Source organism: Neovison vison, chromosome 10 (assembly GCF_020171115.1).
Source record: "Neovison vison isolate M4711 chromosome 10, ASM_NN_V1, whole genome shotgun sequence".
NCBI classification, from domain to species: Eukaryota; Metazoa; Chordata; class Mammalia; order Carnivora; family Mustelidae; genus Neogale; species Neogale vison.
This window is the reverse complement of record NC_058100.1, coordinates 531,131-552,812: the sequence shown is the minus strand read 5'-3', so window position 1 is coordinate 552,812 and position 21,682 is coordinate 531,131. Positions and strand designations below refer to the sequence as shown.

Here is a 21,682-nt window from a genome sequence, read left to right as displayed (position 1 = left end):
CCCGGCCCCGGGGCCGGCCGGCGCCCGCCGCCTGCGTGCAGGGGGCCCTCCCGGCCGCCAGGGGTCGCGCTGCAGGCGCCGGGCGGGCGCGGCGGGGTCACGGCCGGGGTGGGGGTGTGGGGGGGGGGCCGCGGAGAAAGCGGGGCGCGCGGACGAGCCCGGCGCGGCGCCCCCGCCGCCTGTCCCTCCGCCCGCCGCCCGGCGGGGAGCGCGCTGAGCCGGGCGCCATGTCCGGGGCCGGGTAGCCCGCCGCCCGCCGCCCGCCGCCCGCCTCCGAGCCGCCCGCCCGCGGGCCGGGGGCCGGGGAGCCGCGGGCCGGCAGGTAGGGCCGGGCGGGGGGCGGGGGGCGGGGGGCGGGGAGGGGGTGCGGGCGGGGCGGCGGGCGGGGCGGCGGGCGGCGCAGCTGGTTCCGCTTCCTCCGCCGCGGGGAAGTGAAAGCGCGGGGAGCCCGCCGGGCAGGGGCGGGCGCGCAGGTGTGCGGGGGGCGCCCCCCGGCCCGCCTCCCCCTCCCCCGCCCGGTCCGCGGCTCTCGGGCCGGGACCCGCCGCGTGTGGCCGCGCTGGGCGCGGGGGGGGGGCGCGGGGGGGGCGCGGGGAGGCGGAGGGCGGCTGCGGGCCGGCCCGGCGGTCCCCCCGCCGCACGCCCCGGGGCCGACTTCCGCCCGCGCAGCTTCCCCTCGCGGGTTTCGGGAAGTGCCCTCCCTTCCCCTCCCGAGCGCCCCGTGCCTCCGGCCCTGCGCTGCAGCCTCCTGCCGAGCTGCTCCCCAGCTCGGCGCGCCCGGGCTCTGGGGACCCCCCCGGGGCCCCCCGCTCTCGGGTTAGGCCATGGCGGCAGGTGAGGACCCAGTGCGCGGAGGCCCGTGGGGCGCCCGGCTCCCTCCCTGCGCCCTGCGAGCGAGGGCGGGTGGCCGGACCGCCTCCCGCGGCGGCGTCGACCCAACTTCAGGATCCTGGAGGTGGGAGGCGCTGGGCTTTCCGTCGGGTTAGTGCACAGGGAGGGAAAAGGACACGAGTCTGGGGAAGACACACGAACACTTGGGTCTCGTGGGCCTTCCTGGAAGCCCGTGGGGTCCTCCTGAAAACCCAGAGGTGCGCTCTTTAAGAACCTTAGCTGGACCGGGAGGTTCTGATGATGTCATCAGTAGAGGGGGAAGGTCGGAAACCCTTCAAACAGACTGTCAGGTCGGCATGATGTCACTGCAGGCCATTACAGAGAAGACTGGTCCCCGCCGCCAGGAGTCAGGCCGGGTGGGCCCTTTAAAGGGATTAGGGGAGCCGTGTGGGGTCAGAGCCCAGGGCAGCTGTGGGCGATGCAGCGGAGCTGGGCTTGTCTGGGGAGCGGGTGGGTGCCACCCGGAGGGAGGGTCCTGGCCTCCTTAATTGCCTGGTGACGTCACAGGCGGGATAGCTCAGGGTTGGCCGACCACCACTGACCCTCCCCTCCCCTCGGAAGGACTGAGGAGAGGAGGGAGCAGAGGGTGGCCCCTTGGTCGCCTCCCTTGCTTCTTCACATCTCCTCCCCGCCACCGTTCCAGATGCCGTGAGCGAGGGGGGGGCCATGGCGGAGGAGAGGCCCCCCCGGCTGGTGGACTACTTCGTGGTAGCTGGGCTTGCAGGGAACGGAGCACCCATCCCGGAGGAGACGTGTGTCCCCGAACCTAGTGGGCCCCTGCGTGCTCCCCGGCCAGCCGATCCCATCACGGACGTGGCAGTCATTGCCAGGGCGCTGGGCGAGGAGGTGCCACAGGGCTACACCTGCATCCAGACCTCGGCGGGGGGCCACCCCTTGGAACTCAGTGCTGGCCTCCTGGGGGGAACTCAGCCGGTCATCTGCTACCGCAGGGGCCGTGACAAGCCCCCCCTCGTTGAGCTGGGGTGCGTGTCCCTCCTGTGTGGGCACCAGGGGAGGCGGGGAGAGTCAGGGGCTGGGTTGCGGGCAGGAGGAGAGCAGGCCAGAGACAGGGAGCAGGGGGAGGTGGATGCACCCGGTCCCTACGTGGAGTTGGGCGGTGGACTAGTGTGGCTGCTGGCTAGCTGTGGGATCTGGGGCCGGGTCTTGAGCCCCTCTGGAGAAGGGAAGGAACACCGCCCCACAGGGTGGTTGAGAAGATTGAAGGAGGCTATCCGCACGAGGGACTTGGCTCGGAGTCTGTAAGTGGAAGCTTTTCCTCTCGGCGTTTACGAATGAGTAGGAGGAGAGCCACGGAAGGCTGGAGAGGGGCTTACTGACCGAGAAGCAGAGCCGAGCTTAGAAGAGGATGCACAGGGTTCTGGAGGGTAGAGCCCTGCAGGAAGTGGGCCCTAGTGCCCGGTTTGATAGGGCCAAGGCTGCAAGGCTGGTGGGTAGGACTAGTTGGACAGATCTGGCAGGACTGGGGTCTTTCTCCTCCGCCCTGAGACCTTGACATCTGTGCCTGCTGTGTCCAGGGTCCTGTATGAAGGGAAGGAACGACCCAAGCCTGGCTTCCAGGTGCTGGACACGACCCCCTATAGCCACTCGGCCAACCTGGCCCCTCCCGGCCCTGGGCACCCCCGCACCTACCTCACTTGCCGGCGGGCAGCAGAGGGGGCGGGGCTCCATGCCCTGGGCATCACTGACCTCTGCCTGGTGCTGCCCAGCAAGGGCGAGGGCACGCCTCATACTTACTGCCGACTGGCCCGCAACCTCAACCCTGGCATGGTGAGCAGGGCCCCTTGGCCGGGTGCGAAGGCCTGCACCGTGCTGGTGTGGGGGTTGGGCACAGGGCATAGAGGGCTCCCTGCCACTGGGGCCTCTTATGCCCAGGGTGGGCCCAGAGGAGTGACTCTAGTCTTGGGAGACCAGGATTGCTGGGAGGTTTTTCCTTGAAGATTTTATTTATTTATTGGGGCAGGGAGATGTGAGAGAGGGGAGGATTTCCAGCAGGCTCCATGCCCAGCCCGGAGCCCGACATGGGGCTCCATCTCTTAACTCTGAGGTCAGGACCTGAGCCGAAACCAAGAGTCGGATGCTCGGCCGGCTGAGGCACCCAGAGGCCCCAGGATTATTGGGAGTTTGAAAGACAAGAGATCCCTGCAATCAGTCGATTAAGCGTCTGACTTGATCTCAGGGTCGTGAGTTCCGGCCCTGCATTATTGGACTCTACACTGGGCATGGAGCCTCCTTAAAAACTTTTTAAGTTTTTAAAATAAAATTCCAAAGACGACAAAGGAATGGTAGAGGAGATGACGCCCGGAAATCTTTGTCAGCTATGTGTCTGTCTCTTGTCGTTTCTGGGACAGTGGGGCCCAGCGGTCTACCTGTGCTACAAGGTGGGCCTGGCCAAGGCCAACACGCTGGTATACGAGGCAGGTGAGTGGCCCCTGCGTCCCTCCAAGCCCTTGGTCCTTAATATCGCCCTCGCCTGCTGCCTCTTGGCTGGTACCCTCAGTGTGCCCAGACCCCACTTCCCCGTTGCCGCTCGGCCCTTCTCTGGCGTCCCCGATCCCTCCCCTGAGTCTGATCGACCCTCCTCCTTCCGGTCCGTCCCCACACCCCTCTGCTGGGGGCGCAGAGCTGCTGGGTCGCTACCCAGAGGAGGACAACGAGGCGTTCCCACTGCCCGAGTCCGTGCCCGTCTTCTGCCTGCCCATGGGAGCCACTGTTGAGTGCTGGCCTGCCCAGACCAAGTACCCCGTGCCCGTCTTCTCCACCTTCGTGCTCACGGGCGCGGCGGGTGACAAGGTGGGTGTGCCGAGTGCGCTGAGGGGTCCCGGCCCCGCCGAGCCCGCCTCACGGCTTCTCTTCCCCGTCGCGACCCGCGTCCCCAGGTGTACGGCGCCGCCCTGCAGTTCTACGAGGCCTTCCCGAGGGCCCGGCTGTCCGAGCGCCAGGCGCGGGCCCTGGGCCTGCTGAGCGCCGTGGAGCGAGGCCGGCCGCTGGGGGGCCGGGCGGTGCGCAGCCGCCGCGCCATCGCCGTGCTGTCCCGCTGGCCCGCCTTCCCCGCCTTCCGCGCCTTCCTCACCTTCCTCTACCGCTACTCCGTCTCGGGCCCCCACCGCCTGCCCCTGGAAGCGTGAGCACAGCGGCCGGGCTGCGGGGAGCGGGCGGGGCCGGGGCCGGTGGGAGCTCGGGCCGAGTGTGCGGCGCAGTGCGCACAGGGTTGTGCGGTTTGTGCAGGGGGGACGGGGCGGGGGGCGTAGGAGGCCACCGCCTGAGGGGTGAGCCCCGAGCTAGGGGGTATGAGGTTCTTGTGGGGGAAGCGGGAAAGGGGGGCAGGGAGAGAGGCTGGGGAGTCTGCCTCTGACCCGCAGCCCTCTCTTCCCCAGGCACATCTCTCACTTCATTCACAACGTGCCCTTCCCTTCCCCACAGAGACCCCGCATCCTGGTGCAGGTGTGAGCCTAGGCCCGGGGGGGGGGGGGGAGGAGGTGGGGGGGCCCTCCTCTTTCTGACCTGCTGCTCCTCTGCCTCCCAGATGTCGCCCTATGACAACCTGCTCCTCTGCCAGCCGGTGTCCTCACCCCTGCCCCTCAGGTATGTGCCCCGGGGGAGGGTGCTGTGATGCCAAGGACCTGGGAGGTGCCAGGCAGGTGGGCACAGGCCAGGCCCCAGTGGCCTCTGCGCCCGGTGTCTGGGGAGGGGTCTCCAGGGCCCCTGGTGACCCCCCTCCCGGCACCCCCGCAGCGGGGCGAGCTTCCTGCAGCTGCTGCAAAGCCTGGGCCCTGAGCTGGCCGTCACGCTGCTGCTGGCCGTGCTCACGGAGCGCAAGCTGCTGGTCCATTCGCTGCGGCCAGACCTGCTCACCAGCGTCTGCGAGGCCCTGGTCTCCGTGAGCGCCACCCCATCGGGCCCTCCCCCCTCGGGAGGTTCCACCTGTGCATCACCCCCGCCGCCCCTGACCCGACTCTACTTCCTCTTGCTTCCTCGGGGGCATGGGTGGGGGTGTCCCTCGGCCTCCTCCCTGGGCACGGTCTCCATCCAGCAGGAGTCGGGGGCTGTTCTCCGATCCCACCCTGGCCTGGGCCCCACCTCCCTCCTGCGCCCCCTCAGCCGCCCCAGGCTCCTGCTCACTGGTCTCCCCTCCCTGGTGCCCCAGATGACCTTCCCGCTGCACTGGCAGTGCCCCTACATCCCGCTGTGCCCGCTGGTGCTGGCAGATGTGCTGAGCGCCCCCGTGCCCTTCATCGTGGGGATCCACTCCAGCTACTTCGACCTGCACGACCCGCCTGCCGACGTCGTCTGTGTGGATCTTGACACCAACACGCTCTTCCCGTGAGAGGGCGGGCGGGAGCCCCGCCACACGCACACACAAGCTTGGGCGAGCCCCGGGGGAGGCTGGCGAGCAGCCCCACAGCCCCTTCTCCTCTCTGCGGATCTCACAGGACCGAGGAGAAGAAGCCCCTGTCCCCTCGGACCCTGCCCCGCAAGCCCTACAAGGTTCTGCTGGCCACCCTGACGAGCCTGCACCAGCAGCTGGACCAGAGTGAGAGCCCTGGGCTAGGGTGGGGACCAGAAACTGGCACTGACCTTGAGTCCCCAGATAGGGAGGCCTGGGGAGAGCTAGACCTTCCTTGAGGAGCTTAGAGGTATTAGGGTTTCCACGGGAGTGCTGCGTGCGCAGGGGTGGCGGGCAAACGGGTCACTGGGGCGGCTTGAAACCGTTCCCCACTGGAGTTGCTGCGGTCGGTACCGGCCAGGGGGTGCCGGAGCCGGCCCTGACCCCAGCTGCCCTGGTCCCCAGCATACACTGGGCCTGAGGAGGAGGCGTCCCTGGAGTTCCTGCTGACGGACTATGAGGCGGTGTGCGGGCGCCGGGCGCGGCTGGAGCGTGAGGTCCAGGGAGCCTTCCTCCGCTTCATGGCCTGTCTGCTCAAGGGCTACCGGGACTTCCTGCGCCCGCTCACCCAGGCCCCCTCCGAGGGGGCTCGGGATGTTGACAACCTCTTCTTCCTGCAGGGTAGGGAGGCCTGTCTCTGTGTGGGGAGCTGGCGGGGGAGGGGTGCCGGGCTTCGGGCAACGGGCGCGATGGGCAGCGTTAGAGGCACCAGCCGCATGCTTGCCTCTGGGCTTGGAGTCGGGGCGCCGAGATACACCAGGACTGGCCTGCCCTCTGGGGGCCCAGGGCTTGGGGTGCAGTGCTCCTGGGGCCAAGCTCTCCCTGGGGACCTGACTTCAGGGACCCCAGTCTGAGGCCCTGGGTGCAGACAGACGCAAGGGAGGGCCCCACGGGACTGGTGCTCTGCACCCACGGGCGTCCTGCCTGAGGAGCCCAAGAGAGGCCGTGGGGGCTGGGGCCCCGATGGGGCCTGCTGACCCCTGCGACCCGCACCCCCCCAGGCTTCCTCAGATCCCGGGAGCGCGCCAGCCACAAGCTGTACTGCCAGCTGCTGCGCACACAGATGTTCTCGCAGTTCATCGAGGAGTGCTCCTTTGGCTCCGCTCGGCACGCCGCCCTCGAGTTCTTCGACTCTTGTGTCGACAAGGTACTGGGCGCTGTCCGCCCTGCGTGCACCCTGCTGCTGCTCCAAGCACTGGACCCCTGGCCCGCGCCGGGGTGCCCCCCGCCGCAGTTACACGGGGCGCGCAGCTGCCTTCACAGACGCACTGGCCACCCGTGCCCGTCACCCGCCCCAGCGGTATCTCGGGGGCCTCAGGGGCGCCCGGGCCCATGTGCTCCTTCCCCATCACGGTGCTGCCGGGCGATGCCGTCTCCTGGACAGCCAGGCGTGGCGCCCACGGTGCCTGCCGCCCTGACGCTCACCCTCACCATCCTGCGGCAGGTCCACCCGGAGCAGGAGAAGCCTGAGCCGACGCCCTTGGTGGAGCTGGAGGAGCTGTCAGGGAGTGAGCTGACGGTCTTCATCACGCCCCCCGAGGAGCCTCCAGCACCAGAGGGCGGCGAACCGCCCCCCCAGTACTGGTGAGAGCCTCTTGCTCCCCTGCGGCTGTCCTCGCCTTGGTGGTCCCTGCTATGGCCTCTTTCTCCCCCGCAGCTACGACGGGTTCCCAGAGCTGCGGCCTGAGCTGTTCGAATCCCCGCGGGAGCAGCCTGGGGCGCTGCCCGTGCCCGGCCCGGCCCGTAGCGCGCCCAGCAGCCCTGCCCCTCGCCGGACCAAACAGGTGACCAGGACGTGGGCCCCACACAGGCACCTGACTTGGGCCGTTTTTTCAGCTGTGAGGCAGACCGAGGGTGGCTACGCTATTATTAGCAGGTTTCAGTGAGCCTGGCCCGTCAGACGTTAGCTGCTGGCACTGCCGTCCTTGCCCGCAGCTTCGTCTTCCAAGCTCTGGAAGCTGGGGTCCGTCCACGCTCGAGAGCTGGGCGTCTCTGCCTGGGGCCTCGGACCAAACCCTGGGTGCAGCGTCCATGCTGCCCCCTCGGAGCCCAGGCCCTGCCTCGGGGAGGGGTCTGCGTCTCCCCCACGGCTCTGAGACACGCCCTGGCCGGGCGTGGTCCTTACCCGGGTGTGCCCTGCCCCATCCAGGAGATGAAGGTGGCCCAGCGGACGGCGCAGAAGTCCGCAGCCGTGCCGGAGCTGTGGGCCCGGTGCCTGCTGGGACACTGCTACGGGCTGTGGTTCCTGTGTCTGCCGGCCTACGTCCGCTCGGCGCCCTCCCGCGTACAGGCCCTGCACACGGCCTACCACGTGCTGCGCCAGATGGAGAGCCGCAAGGTGGTGCTGCCTGATGAGGTGGGGGCCTGTGCGGCTGTGGGCCGGGAGGGAGGCTGCCAGGGCCCTGGGGCAGGGGGAGCCGTGAGGTCTGTGGGGAGCAAGGGAGGCTGAAACCCCGGGGGCTGGGGGGGGAAGGGGGTGCTGAGCCCAGGGTGGGGGCAGGGGATGGGCCCCTCACCCCGCTGTCTCCCCGCACAGGTGTGTTACCGGGTGCTGATGCAGCTGTGCTCCCATTACGGGCAGCCTGTGCTGTCCGTGCGCGTCATGCTGGAGATGCGGCGGGCGGGTGTCGTGCCCAACACCATCACCTACGGCTACTACAACAAGGTTCGGGGTCTGCTTGGGGCGGGACAGTCGTCAGTGCCAGGTGTGGTACGGGGAGGGTGCTGCTCCCTGGCACCACCCCCCGCCGCCCCAGACCGGCCCTGTGACCACTGTCAGCCCCTGTACTGGGCAGGAACGCAGGCGGCTCCCTCCCTTGCCTGGGCCCCGACGAGGAGCACGGCCCCTGCCCCACGGTAGTCCTGATGTGAGCCAGCGGTCCCTGCACCTCACGCATTTGCTCTCTGTTCATCTTTTCTGCAGGCCGCCCCCCCCACCCCCCGCATCTTTTGGGGTGTGGTGAGGTCGCAGAGAGCAGCTGGCTTGTCCAGGGTTCCACAGGGAGGAAATGAGGGAGTCAGGGCATGGAACACAGGCAGAGCAACGTTTTCTGCGTTTGGGTCCTTAACCACAGTACTGAACTGGTTTTTACATGATGAAACTCATCGATGACCAGAAAAGCGAAAAGATTTTTTCAAAGCCATATGCTTCCTAAGTAGCAGAGTCTGGATACGAAGTATCCACACAGCTTCTGGTTTCCTCCAGATCTCGCCCAGGTGGGCTTGCTCCTGGCCGAACCATCGGCAGGATGTTTGCAGGGGGAGGTGGCCCCTGGGCGCCTGGCGTCCCTGGAGCAGGCAGCGGCCACCCGGCTGCGGTCAGGGCGTGAAGTAGGCCATCTTGATGGGCACTGTGCTTGGCAGGCCGTGCTGGAAAGCAAGTGGCTGTCGGGTACACCCGGTGGGCGCCTGCGCTGGGCCAAGCTCCGGAACGTTGTCCTGGGGGCTGCTCAATTCCGCCAGCCCTTGAGAGAACGGCGGCAGCGGCGGCAGCAGCAGCAGCAGGAACAGGAGGCGGCCGCACAAGAGGCGGGCAGCGGCCAGACAGGTGGGTACGGGTCTGGGCTGGGGGCCGAGCAGCCAGGCTCCGGCAGCGAGAGGTGCAGAGAGCCGGGGCTGACCCTGTGGTTGGCATCGGGTGTCCTGGGGACGGGGACGCTGCAGTTGGCTGGTAACGAAGGAGAAGCTGTCCTGCCGGGGGCGGGGGGAGCCCTCCAACCCCAGACCCACGCGAGGAGCCCTGTTTTGGGATAGGGGCTGGGCTTCTACCTGGCTGTCTTTAGCCGCGTCCCCGTCTTTCGTCTTTCGCAGAGCCCTGCCTGGAACGGCCCTCCCCCACCCGCCCACTTCAGCGCCAGACCACCTGGGCCGGTCGAAGCTTCCGGGACCCGGCTTCCCCCGCGGGGCGCCTGGTGAAAAGCGGCAGTCTGGGCAGTGCCCGCGGGGCGCAGCCCACCGTGGAGGCCGGCGTGGCCCACAGTGAGTGTCTGCTGGAGTCCTCCGCCTAGCTGGTTTCCCTTACCGCGGGGCAGGGAGAGAGGGGGAGAGCAGAGCCAGGCTGTGAGGTGATGGGGGGTGCTGCGGAAGCTGGGGGCCTTGCCCGGTTGCTGTCTTTTCTGCGGGCAGGGGCTGTGCTTCCCTGGCTCCTGGACGATGGGCGAGGCTTTGTGTTCTCTGACTCGTGTCTGCCCTGCAGCGATAGAGGCCTTGGGGGTGCTGGAGCCCCGGGGTTCCCCTGTCCCCTGGCGTGATGGGAGCCTCTCGGACCTGAGCCTGACTGGCGAGGAGCCAGCCCCTGGAGGCAGCCCAGAGGACTCGGGCTCAGCTCTGAGCGCCCAGTCGGTGGAAGCCCTGGAGGGGCTGAGCGGGCGGGCGCCCAAGGCTGGCGGGCGTCAGGAGGAGGCCAGCACCCCGCGACGAGGGCTGGGCGCCCGCCTACAGCAACTGCTCACTCCTTCCCGCCGCTCCCCTGCCTCTCGCACTGCGCCCCCTGAGCTGCCCCCTGAGCTGCCGCCTCCGGCCCGCCGCAGCCCGATGGACAGCCTCCTGCGCCCCCGGGAGCGGCCTGGATCCACTGCGTCCGAGGTAGCCTGCGAGGGGCAGGGCCAGAGGCCTGGAGACAGAGCCCGGGGGGGGGGGGGCGGCGCCAACTGAGTGTCCCTCTCCTGCTGTGGCAGAGCTCGGCCTCTCTGGGCAGCGAGTGGGACCTCTCCGAGTCTTCCGTCAGCAGCCTGGGCCTGCACCGGTCCTCGGAGCGCCTCAGTGACACCCCTGGGTCCTCGCAGCCGCCTTCCCTGGAAGTGAGGAGAGCCCCTTCCGCACAGATGGGCCCCACACCCACATGCAGACTCCCCCCCACCTTCCCTCTGGCGAGGCAGAGGCTGGGGCAGGTGGACAGAGCCTGGGCTCCTGAGCCTGGGGCGGGGGCTCTTCTCGCCCGCAGATCCTGCTTTCCAGCTGCTCCTTGTGCAGTGCCTGTGACTCGCTGGTGTACGACGAGGAGATCATGGCCGGCTGGGCGCCCGACGACTCCAACCTCAACACAGTGTGCCCCTTCTGTGCCTGCCCCTTTGTGCCCCTGCTCAGCGTCCAAACCCTTGACTCCCGACCCAGGTGCCCAAAGGAGGGAAAGTATTATGGTGGGACTCGGAGGCGGCAGTTCTGGGGCTGACCTCTGTTATCCCCCTGCAGCGCCCCCAGCCCCAAGCCTGTCCCTGCTGGTGCCAGTAGCAGCAAAGATGCTCCCGTCCCTGGGGGCCCAGGCCCCGTGCTCAGTGACCGCAGGCTCTGCCTTGCCCTGGATGAGCCCCAGCTGTGCAACGGGCACACAGGGGTAAGGGCTGGGCCAGAGGAGAATGGGGGGGTTCCATGTGTGTTGCCCGGCAGTGGTGGGGTGCGATGGGCATCGAGGGTATGGGGCATCTTGGGAGCTGCGGCCTGTGGAGGCTCGGTGGGAAGCGGGGTTCTGGGGCTGGGACCGTCCTCCCTCTTTGTGCCCAACAGGCTGCCTCCCGGCGGGTCGATGGGGGTGCCTGGGCATACCTGAGTCCCCTGGTGCTGCGTAAGGAACTGGAGTCGCTGGTGGAAAATGAGGGCAGTGAGGTGCTGGCCTTGCCTGAGCTGCCTGCTGCCCATCCCATCATCTTCTGGAACCTTCTGTGGTATTTCCAGCGGCTGCGGCTGCCCAGTATTCTGCCATGCCTGGTGCTGGCCTCCTGTGATGGCCCCCCACCCTCGCAGGTCAGTCCCCCCCTGTGGCCCCTGCTGGTGCTTGCTGGCTGTTGCACACCTCACCTCTGGGTCTGTCCCTCAGGCCCTGCAGAGCGAGTCACAGGCCTGGGCTGACCCCTCGGAGAGACTGAGCCTCCGTTTTCTCATCTGTAGAACAGCCTAAGTGCCCAGGCTCATTCGATGCCCGTGTGGTGCCTGGTTCCTACCCAGTGACTCCCTGGCGGCGGTATCATTCCGCCAACATTTACTGAGCACCTTTCAGGCTCCGGGCCGCTTGTAGGGACAGCTTTTAGGGACAAGGGATGCAGCAGCTCCAGGACCAAGTGTGTGCCTTGGAGAGCTCGCACTCCCCGGGGGACCCGAGGGCTCCTCTTCCTCTTCCTTTTGGCTCTAGCTTGCAGCATCCCTTTTTGTCCTGGAGCGCTGCCACCGCTCCGTTTCCAGCCCTCTGCCAGCTGGCCCCTGAGCCTGCCCTGTGTCTTGGCCCCTGCAGGCCCCGCCTCCCTGGCTGATGCCTGACCCAGCGGCTGTGCAGGTGCGGCTGCTGTGGGACGTCCTGACCCCCGATCCCAGCAGCTGCCCCCCTCTCTACGTGCTCTGGAGGGTCCACAGTGAGTCTGGTGTCCGGCCTAGGCTGGGAAGGGGTGGGTGATGCCCGCAGGGCGCGGTGATCTGGCTGCCTCCCTTTCTCTCTCCCAGGCCAGATCCCGCAGCGGGTGGTATGGCCCGGCCCCATCCCTGCAGCCCTGGGCCTGGAGCTGCTGGAGGCTGTGTTGCGCCACGTGGGTCTCAACGAGGTGCATAAAGCTGTGGGGCTCCTGCTGGAGACTTTAGGACCGCCTCCCAGTGGTCTTCACTTGCAGAGGTACGGTGCTCCCACCCGGGAGGTCCCCCCACCCGGGAGGTCCCTGGCCTGTCCCCGGGTCCATACCCGCTTTCTCTCACTCGTACCCTCTGCCTCCACTCCAGGGGCATCTACCGTGAGATCTTATTCCTGACAATGGCTGCTCTGGGCAAGGACCACGTGGACATTGGTGAGGGAGCAGGCAGGGGGCTAGGGAGTTTAAAAGTATCTGGGGCCCGGTGTTGGGGGGTTAAAATTATAATCCGTTGCCCTGCCTGCTTCCACTCTCTTTCCTAGGGGCCTTCGACAAGAAGTACAAGTCCGCCTTTAACAAGCTGGCCAGCAGCATGGGCAAGGAGGAGCTGAGGCAGCGACGGGCACAGATGCCCACCCCAAAGGCCATTGATTGTCGCAAGTGTTTTGGAGCACCTCTGGAATGCTAGGGACCCTTAAGCTCTCCTCTCCAGCCTGGGGTGGGGAGGTGAGGGAGAACGGATTCTAGAGCTACCCTGCTTTCCTACTCCTTTTGTAGAGGAGTTGGGAACGGGCTGGGAAGCAGGCCCAGCCGTAGGCTCCGAATATGGGCAGCAAGAAGAGGGACCCACTGTTAGCAAAGGTCACAGGCCCCCTATCTCCAGCCTGCCCAGTATGCTCATGCTGATGGATGAGGCCTGGCGGGAGTTGGCACAGCTCTGTTTCTCCCCAGGTTATACCGGGAACTCTCCTCCAGGGTACCCACTGATCTGCACTGCCCTGGTCATTGTCTAAGTTTTTGTTTTAAAAAACAACTGGAAAGGTACAGAGCTACTGAGCCTTTGCCCTGGATGAGAGGGAGGGATGTCATTCTCCGCCAGTGATGGGCCTTCCTCCTGGGAACTGCTTAAGTAGCCCAAAGCTCTCCATCAGGTCTTCCCACCTTAGTGTTTGCGTTTTCAGTTATTTATTATGGAACCACGGCCCCTTGCTTATGAGGTTCCTAGGGATGATGAAAAAGAAGGGAAGCGGGGCACCATGGTTCAGTGGTTCGTAGCTCCTGTAAAGTCAGGAGGGAGCTAGAGGAGCCCCATACTCCCCTCAGGAACAGCCGGGCCCGTCCAGTCCTAACCCTTCCCATCTCCTCCGCTGTGGGGAATGCCTCGCCCGCCCAGGGCCCTGGCTGCGCAGTAAGGATTGTTCCTTGCGAAGTTTTGTTGGATGTAAATAGAGTAAAAGCTGCTTGTCTTTTTCCTTCTGCCTCCTGTTCCCTGCGTCTGGGATAATGGCAGGGGACGCTGCTCTCTTTCCCGGGGCCGCACGTCCTTTCCCCCTCCCATTCCTTGCAGCCTCAGACAGGCCCTGCTTTCCTGGACCCGGGCTGGTACTGGCCCTGTGGGGCTCGGGGCGCTCTCGGAGCAGGAGAGGGGTGAGTCTGGTGCTGCCTATGGTGGTGCCAGTCTGTGTGGTGCTTCCGGCCCTCCCACACAATCACCCCCTTGTCCCTCATTTGTACCCCACACAAAGGCTCCATTCTCTGGGGGCCTTGAGCTCATCTCTGCCTTCTTCCCTCTCCCCCAGCTTTTGCCTCTCGGCTTCTCTAGTACTCCCACAGAGCGGACAGCCCTCTCCCTAGTAGTTGGTGTTGGTGGCTCTCTGGCATCCTGGGACCCCTGGCAGCCATCCTAGCCCCCCCCCCCCCCGCCATTGCTCTTGCTGCTTCCAGGACCCGTCCAGCCAGGCTCTTGGCCTAGGGACAGATCAGGAAGATAAGGCAAGGACCAAGGAGCCCACTGAACGTGCAACAGGGAGCCAGGCCCACCCACAACTCTCCCTTTCCTGTATGATGAAACAAACACAGGAAAGAACCCCTAACAGAGCTGCAAAACCAATCACCAAAGGGAATTAGCCGACAAGACGCCCGCCCTGGGGAAGGCAGGCGGGAGTGTCTCTGGGGGCAATAAGTTACGTGAGGCTTTAGTGCAAATTCCCAGGGGTTGAGAACAGTGGATGAAGAGAGTGGTAGTACTTCTGAATTTGGGAAACTTCAGGCCACAGGACCAACCCTTCCCCATCCTGTGCTGTATATGAGAGATGCTTTCCTTCCGAAAAGAGCTGCACAGGAGGGAAGCTGGGCCTTGGGAAGTACCTTCTGTCCTGCCTGGGACTAGGAGGCATCTTCTTCAGAGGGGAAATCCTCACATCAGCCCACGCTCTGATCAGACCTTGCTCCCTAAAAGCAGCCTCTCCCCACCTCTGCAAGGGAGCAGCCATCCCACCCCCCGCAGCCTCACAAGTGAAGAGCGCGGTGTGCCCAGCAGAGTGCTGAACTGCCTGGAATTCTAGAATTTTAGGGCTCAGTCCCTACTTTGACAGAGCATACAGTCTTAATGGTCTAGAAGGCCCCTTGACTCCGATGAACAGGGTAACCGCCCCTCGTCTCCAGGGCGCCCTCACCTTTGGGCCTCCTTGTTGAGCCCTATGGTCAGATGCACAGGACTACAGAGTTCTTGCACCACAAGACTATCTGGAAATTCCAACAGCAAAGTACTCACCAGGGCATCTGACATCTCTGTGCTGGGGCCCAGGCGGACTGGATGGGGGAGGCCATGCCTCGTCCTGGCCCAGTTTCTCTTCCCAGACTTCAGAGCATATACAGGGTTGGGTACAAAATTTCAATTAAATTTTGTCTCTCCCACTTACGAATTTTATTATATCGGCCAAATTACTTAACTCCCATGCCTTGGTTTTTCCTTGTGTGCAGATTGAGGAGGTGGTTTTTCAAGGTTAATTACACCATCCACATCCGGCGCTAAGCCCGCGCCGTCAGTGTCCGCTTCAGACACGCAGGTGGTCTGCAGAGGGTGCGGTCAGGTCCCCGCCTCAACGGTGGCCTCACACTGGTCTTCCCTGGAGTTGGATCACTCCAGACTGAACGTTCCCTCCACCGTTGACTTTAATTCTGTTGAAAAGTGTTTTCTCAGGCTTCACTAGGCTCTTGGTCAGGCTGGTATCTTCTACCACCGTACTTCCCTTCCTCTCCGCCCTTGAAGGATGGCTCGGCAGACGCCAGAGAAGGCATCCGAGTGATAATGGGCAAAGCAGCAGGTTAGGGAAAGAGGGCAGTGGTTTTCGGTCACAATTACTAACCCCAGCTCCTCGAGGGCCGCCTGATTGCACGATGGGCCCTCTGTCCTGTGTGTCAAATAACTGAGTCGGGGAAAGCGTTAAAATGAGAAATGGTTTTCAGCGTAGTGCAAGGCGAGTCCGAGTAGGACACAGTACCGTGCCTGCGGAGTGCTTGCTGTGTCCTTGGCACTGTCCTGCACATTTTAAACGCACTACTTCGTAACCTCACAGTTCCGCTCTGAGCTGGACTCTTCTCCATCACTCCCGTCCACAGAAAGGGAGAGCGGGACTCAGCGAGCAGCGGCTAAGTCACCCGCACCCGCATCCTAGAACCGCTAAGACGGAGCGCCAAGCTCCCAGGCCAGGCCGGTGACTGTGCGCGGACCCTGTGCGGGGCGAGACGAGGCCTCCGCCCACCGCGGTGACCCTGGGGTGCACCTGTCTTCAGGTGGCCCCCTCCGCCCGCTGCGCTCCGGGAGCCCAGGCTCTCGGGGATCTAAGCCCCGCTTTCTCCCTGACGCGCTGTCGACCTTCGCGAGTTACTCCACGTCTCGGAGCCGCTCCTTGAGCTCGGGGTTCGGGCGGCGGCGGGAACTGAGCGTGGGGACTTCCGGGCGCGTCGCGGGGTCTGCGCCCCGGGGGGGGGGGCTGGACGGTGCCCCCCGCCGGCTCTGCGGGGCCGGATCCCGCCGTCACGGCGCCGGCGCTGCGCTCGCCCCGAGTCCCGCGCCCCGCGCTCCGCCGGCCCCTCGCGGCCCCCAGGCACCGCCGCCGCCCCGGCCGCGGCCGCCGCAGGCGCGCGCGCGGGGCCCCACGCACACCAGGAAGCCGCCGGCCCCGGGCAGGCCACGCCCCGCACAGACCGCGAGCCCCGAGCGAGCGCCCGCGACCGCTGCCATCGTCAGATTCCGGGATTCGGTCGCGAGGAGCCACCACCCAGCGCGGAGCCGGCGCCGCTCGCCAGTCTCCATCTTTGGAGTCGGAAGAATGAGAGCGGGCCGAGGGGGAAGCCGGGTTTGGGGATACTGGGGTACGGCGGCTGCCTGGGGACCAAAACGTCTCTAAGGTAAAGTTGCAGCCTGAAGCGATTTTTTGACCCCCGACACTAAATGGGCTGCTGAAGACCCGGATGTGTCTGGGACTGGCCGAGGTACCCATTAACGCGCCCCCGCTAGACCATCCCCCTCCTCCGCTTAGGATTGGGTACTCCGTACGCTAATCATCACCGCTCCAGCCACTCACTCTTCAAGGGTGGGGTGTAGTCCCAGCACCCCCTCTTCTATTGGTGTGGCCGAGCAGAGGAGGGCGGGGAGGCCGGCTGGGGTCGCCCAATGGGCGTCGTGGCGTGTGGGGAAGGCGGAGCCGAGGCGCTTGGCAGCTGCCCAATCAGCGTCCTTGTTTGTGTGGTGCCGCCGCCGGTGCAGCCGCCGCCGCCGCCGCCGCCGCCGCCGCCGCCGCCGCCACCGCCGCCGCTGCCCCCCGTCTGTACCGCAGTGTCTGCTCCGCCCGCCCGCCCTGGTCCGGCCCGCCCCCCTCCCCCACCCCCGCCCCCGGTCCCGTCGGCGGGGCCCGGAACCCACTGTGCCGTCGCCTCCCTTTTTCGACGCCTCCGCCGCCGCCTGAGGAGGCGAGCTCGCCGGGAGTTACCCCGCCACCGCCAGGTGAGGAGCTTTGGCCTAGGCCCGCCTGGCCGCCCGCCCGCCCGGGGGCGGCGAGCCGCGAGGACCGGGGGAGCCGGGCGGCGGCGGCGGCGGCGGTGGGGGAAGGGAAAGGTGGAGGGCGGGGGAGGGGAAGCGCCCGCGAGCCGACGCCCGCCCGCGCGCCCCCGCCTCGCGTCCCCCTCCCCCGCCCGGCCCCGCGCGCCCCCGCCTCGCGCTCCCCTCACCTCGTCCCCTCCCCCGCCCCGCGCGCGCTCCCCGGCCTTTGCCTTCGGCCTCGCGCGCCCCCGCCTCGCGTCCCTCCGCTCCTTCTGCTCTGACTCTTTCTCCCTCCCGCGCGCCCCGTTTCCCCCGCCATCCCCGCTTCCACTCCCTGCCTCCCGCCCGCCATGCTCCCCTCCGCTCCGCTCTAGCGCCCCCCCCAGCTCGCTCCGGCCCCGGGGGTGCCCTCGGGGGGCCGGGGCCGCTCCCCGCGCGCAGTCCGGGCCCCGCCGGCCGCCGGGACGCGCGGGCGTCCCTCGGGTGAGGGGAGCGCCGCGGGATTCTCTTTATTTAGGGGACGGGATCGGGCGCGCAGAGCCGGGCCCCTTTATTCCGCCGCGCCGCCGCCGGAGCGGGGACCGCTCTCCGCCCGCGTGGGGCTCCCCTTCCGAGCGACCCCGGCGCCGCTGTCCTCGGCGGGGCCTCGGGGGCGCTCCGGGGGCCGACGGAGCCGGGACTGGCCGTTCGCGGACCGGAGCGGGACTTGGAGTACTTTCTGCCCCTCTGCTCGCTGGGACGCCGAGGAGCGGCCGCTCCTGGGGGTGCCGTTCGCCGGCCCAGGACGGGCCCCCCGCCCCCCGGAAAGGCGTGCTCGCCTCTTCGGACTCTTCCCCCGCAGCCGCGCGGCGTTCGCTCGGGGCTGGCGAGGGGTGGGGTGGGGGGCGGGTGGCCCGGGGTGGGGGGGCACGTGCCCGCCGGCCGAGCCGGCCTCGGCCGTTTCTCCTGCGGTCATCCGGGGAGGCAGGTCGCCTGCCCAGAGCGACTTTTCCCGTTTCCGACCAGGGGCTGTTTGCAGGGCTTTTGTGTGCGTGTCAGAGCTGGGGAAGGGAGCGGGGCCTTCGTGCCAGACTGCAGCCCCCGGGGGGCTCGCGGGTCCTGTTGAAGAGCTGATGCTTTTGGGTTTGGAAACATTTTTATATATAAAAATGCAGTTTCTGGATAGGTAGTGCGCGCATGTGGTTCCAAGTGAAGTCTTCCCTCTCGCTTCTCCAGTTGTCTAGTCTCACCTCCCGTTTACCCATTTCTAATTGTTTTCTGGCAGCGGCGTGCGCGGATGTTGGACGTTAAGCAAACTTTGGCTTTTTCTTGGATGCACTGACCTAAACTGCTCGTTGAAGTCTGACTCGTGTTTTGGGGGTCAGGCGATCGTTACAGAGTATTGTTTCAGAGCAACATTTCTGTCTGTGCTTGACGGGTGAGGAGGCTCCTTCCGGAGCTAGTCAAGTGGGTGCTGCGGGAGGTCCCCATGTATTTTAAAAGGAAGGCCCGCATCTGTTGGAAATGTCTTTTTTTTTTTTTTTTTTTGGTAACTGATCTCTAGTCTGTGTTTGGGGATAGACTGGGTCAAGGGTAGTCTTTTCTTGGACTTTTGAAACAGGTAGGTTGTATGAATAACGAGTTAGTAGGAGAGCTGGTTTGGCAGTGCTGCCGTCCATTTTTAGAGGCGTACAGTTTTTTTAGTCTTGGGGCAGTTGTCATCGTGGTGAGGAATGAAGCAGATACATATTAATCAGGAATCAGAAGACCAGACCTGTAGGCTGAGTGACCCAGTTTGAAAGGAGGTGAGGCTTATGGACTTTTGTCTTGCTTATTCCTTACTTGAAAACACTTTCGATGGAATTCGTAGCTGACAGCAGCATCCATCTTTAGGACACTGTGGTTTGCCTCCTCTGACTGTGATGTCTGCTAACTTCCTGTTTAGGGGCAGGCCGGAAAGGGGCTGCACAGACTCCGCTTCAGTGCTTGGCTAGGAACGGTGTTGACCAGGGTCCCTGATCAGCTTTTCTTGGCTCTGTTCTGGCTGTGACCTTTCCTGCTCTGTTCAGTAGAAGGCCATGGGTTTTGGGAGGGAGGATGCAAAAATTTTTTTCTGAACCTCATAGTCTTTTTTTTTTTTTAAGATTATTTTATTTATCTGTTGGAGAGCACAAGCAGGCAGAGAGGCAGGCAGAGGCAGAGAGAGAAGCAGGCTCCCCGCTGAGCAAGGAGCCCGATGCAGGATTCCATCCCGGGACTCCTGGGATCATGACCCGAGCTGAAGGCAGTGGCAGTGGCTCAACCAGGGACGTCACCCAGGCATCCCTGAACCTCGTAGTCTTTTTTTTTTTTTAATATTTTATTTATTAATTTGACAGAAATCACAAGTAAACGGAGAGGCAGCCAGAGAGAGAGAGAGAGGGAAGCAGGCTCCCTGCTGAGCAGAGAGCCCGATGCGGGACTCGATCGCAGGACCCTGAGATCACGACCTGAGCCCAAGGCAACGGCTTAACCCACTGAGCCACCCAGGCGCTCCTGAACCTCATAGTCTTAAAGATATTCAAAAGCCTGTGTGCTGCCCCCCTTTCTCTTTCTTTTTTGGACAAATGTTTCCAATCCCCCCAACACACATAGTTGTTTTTTTATTTTTCTTTCTTTTTCTTTTTTTTTTTTTCTACTTTTCCTGGCTTGGTCTGGCCAGACCTTCAGGTTGGATTTTGGTTACAGAATAGCAGAGTGGGGGTGGGAGGAGGGTGTCACTGTGTCAATAATAGTATCCTTTTTTTTTTTTTTCTTTAAGATTTAATTTATTTATTTGTCAGAGAGCCGAGTGCACAAGCAAGGGGAGAGGCTGGCAGAGGCAGGCAGAGGGAGAAGCAGGCTCCCCACTGAGCAGGGAGCCTGATGTGGGACTTGATCCCAGGTCCCTGGGATCATGACCCGAGCTGAAGGCAGGTGCTTAACGGACTGAGCCATTCAGGAGTCCCTCAATAATAGTACCCTGATGGAATGCTGGGACCTCTGGATTCATCCTGGTTTTAAGCTAGGATGTTGTTGTAAACAACAGGCCTCTTGCTTCAGTCTACTGTTTGTTTTTTCCTTCCTTATCTTCCCACCCACCAAGCTGGAGGTGCATGTATAGGGGAACAGCAGTTGTGCTGTCATGGTTTCTAGACTGGAGTATATTCCATGTCAGCCAACCCACTGGGATAAACACATTAACAAGCGGCCCCTCTGCACTCAGAATACTGTGTCGTTTGATTGATTAAAACAACTGCTAGATAAAGCATAAGATTTGAGCCTTCACGAGGACCAAGGAATTTCCTTTCCTAGACCTTTTATGGTATTTAAAGCTGTGTATCATTACATATCAAAGCACAATAGCCAGGCATTTTCTGAAGCAGTTTGGAGGGGAGGGGAAAAAAGACCCACCCAGATTGACTATAAATCAGGCCTGATGTAAAGCTGTCCATTTCTTGCTCAGGAAAAGATCTAACCTATCAGACAATGCCACACAAAGTTGCAGTTCCCCTGCATTGGCTAAGCTTGGGAAAAGATGCATAAGGAAGTTCAGTTTTTGCTGGAGAGGTGTGCCTTTTAAGGAGAAATCGTCTGTTAGTTGTATAGGTTGGTTTATCCTCAGTAACCCTGTGACACTTTCTGTAGGAAACGGGGATCTTGGTGGCTCCTGAGTCCATGGAGCAGAGACTCCTGGACTTCTGTAGTAACGTTGAAGAAAATAGATTGGATATGAAATGCTCCCTCTTCATGTTCCATTTTTCCCTCTCAGGGATATTTGAAATATTCCTGTGTAGTTTTGAGTTCATTTAGTAGGAAAGGAGTGACCCAGGGTCGTTAAAGAGCTAAAGTTGTCTACTTCTTAGATGGTGTCTCCCTCAAAATCCTCTGATCTTTGTTGTTGCCTCTAAATTGCCACTAACTGGCAAAAAGCCATCAGGAGTTTTGGGTTAAAGTACCAAAAGCAACAGATGAATAAGAACACCTATTTTTGTTACTCCTGAGGTATGAGCCTGGTCAAATTCTAGACCGCAGAGTTACAGTAACTGCAGAAACTTCTTTGACAACATATAAACTTTTAGTTGTTAATACTGACTGGTAAAGTATTAAGAAAAATGACAATACTTCCACATTCCTGAGCCATTCTCTTTTTGCTTTTCACATCTGAGAGGTACACGTTTTCTAAATAATTCAGGTTACCATTACTTGAAGCTGAAAGTCATGGATTAAGCCTACTGATCAAAGCTCTCTTGGGCTTGTCTCATTTGGGGGGAAGGTGAAATTTTTAATCACCCAAAATATAGGCTGGAATGTCAGTGGGATTTAGATTAGACATCAGAATTAATAAATTCCCATTATAGTTGTAAGGGATTAGGAAATCTTAACCAGAGAGTTAGTACATCTCTTACCTAGAAAATATTTACGGAGTTAGCTTTTTGAGAGTATTTAAGCTCCAACTTCTGGGGAGGGAGGTTGTAGGGCTAGTGAGTGGCATATTGTAATAGTAGAACACAGGCATAGGGAATTTAGAAATCCCGAGTCAAATCCTAGTTTTGCCATTTATTAGCTATATGATTTTGGATAAGCCTTCTGATTTTTCCCCCCATGCTACCTAAGGCTCCTAATTTTAAAATTCCCATTTCTTTCAGAATAAAAGTCTGTTCTTATAGTGACCTGTAGGGTCTTGCATGCTCTGCAGTTCCCCACCACCTTCTCTGTTGATCATCTTCCTTCCTCTTGCTCACTCCATTCCAGCCAGCCACCTTGACTTGTTTCTTTCTTTTTTAAAGATTTTACTTATTTATTTGACAGAGAAAGAGAGATCACAAGTAGGCAGAGAGGCAGGCAGAGAGAGAGGGGGAAGGTGGCTCTCCGCTGAGCAGAGAGCCCGATGAGGGGCTAGAGCCCGATGAGGGGCTCGATCCCAGGACCCTGAGATCATTGACCTGAGCCAAAGGCAGAGGCTTTAACCCACTGAGCCGCCCAGGTGCCCCAGCCTTGACTTGTTTCTTGAAT

General features: G+C 63.0%; 2 protein-coding genes across 11 annotated transcripts in view; both read left to right on the top strand.

Moving 5' to 3' along the window:
• The first annotated feature begins 305 nt into the window (after positions 1–305).
• Positions 306–13,097, top strand: DENND4B (DENN domain containing 4B). Of its 8 annotated transcripts, none has more exons than XM_044266393.1 (28): positions 306–322; positions 1,535–1,874; positions 2,427–2,679; positions 3,228–3,330; positions 3,533–3,702; positions 3,789–4,033; positions 4,287–4,353; positions 4,436–4,494; positions 4,645–4,789; positions 5,057–5,232; positions 5,343–5,443; positions 5,702–5,917; positions 6,298–6,443; positions 6,741–6,880; positions 6,954–7,080; positions 7,446–7,652; positions 7,833–7,961; positions 8,660–8,843; positions 9,107–9,274; positions 9,492–9,880; positions 9,973–10,095; positions 10,239–10,408; positions 10,487–10,628; positions 10,799–11,035; positions 11,520–11,637; positions 11,726–11,891; positions 11,996–12,060; positions 12,168–13,097. In XM_044266393.1, exons 2-28 carry the CDS (start codon positions 1,558–1,560, stop codon positions 12,311–12,313), a joined length of 4,509 nt encoding a protein of 1,502 aa, XP_044122328.1. In that variant the 5' UTR covers positions 306–322; positions 1,535–1,557; the 3' UTR covers positions 12,314–13,097. The 8 variants fall into 8 exon arrangements, with proteins under 8 accessions (XP_044122328.1, XP_044122326.1, XP_044122325.1 ...); XM_044266391.1 differs by lacking the exon at positions 306–322 and adding an exon at positions 628–834 and having other exon boundaries at positions 3,261–3,330; XM_044266390.1 differs by lacking the exon at positions 306–322 and adding an exon at positions 628–834 and having other exon boundaries at positions 9,498–9,880.
• A 3,359-nt stretch (positions 13,098–16,456) lies between these two features.
• Positions 16,457–21,682, top strand: part of GATAD2B (GATA zinc finger domain containing 2B) — an 86,904-nt gene continuing 81,678 nt past the window's right edge. For 2 of the 3 annotated variants that reach the window (XM_044266388.1, XM_044266387.1), the window contains exon 1: positions 16,457–16,633. The gene's annotated coding sequence lies outside the window, so the exon portion shown is untranslated. The remainder of the gene's footprint in view (positions 16,634–21,682) is intronic. The other variant, XM_044266386.1, reaches the window with a different exon arrangement.

Coding starts and splice junctions, on each gene's coding strand:
- DENND4B (XM_044266389.1), top strand. Junction 4,354..4,435: donor GACCCCGCATCCTGGTGCAG/GTGTGAGCCTAG, acceptor TCTGCCTCCCAG/ATGTCGCCCTATGACAACCT. Junction 11,638..11,725: donor CGTGCTCTGGAGGGTCCACA/GTGAGTCTGGTG, acceptor TCTCTCTCCCAG/GCCAGATCCCGCAGCGGGTG.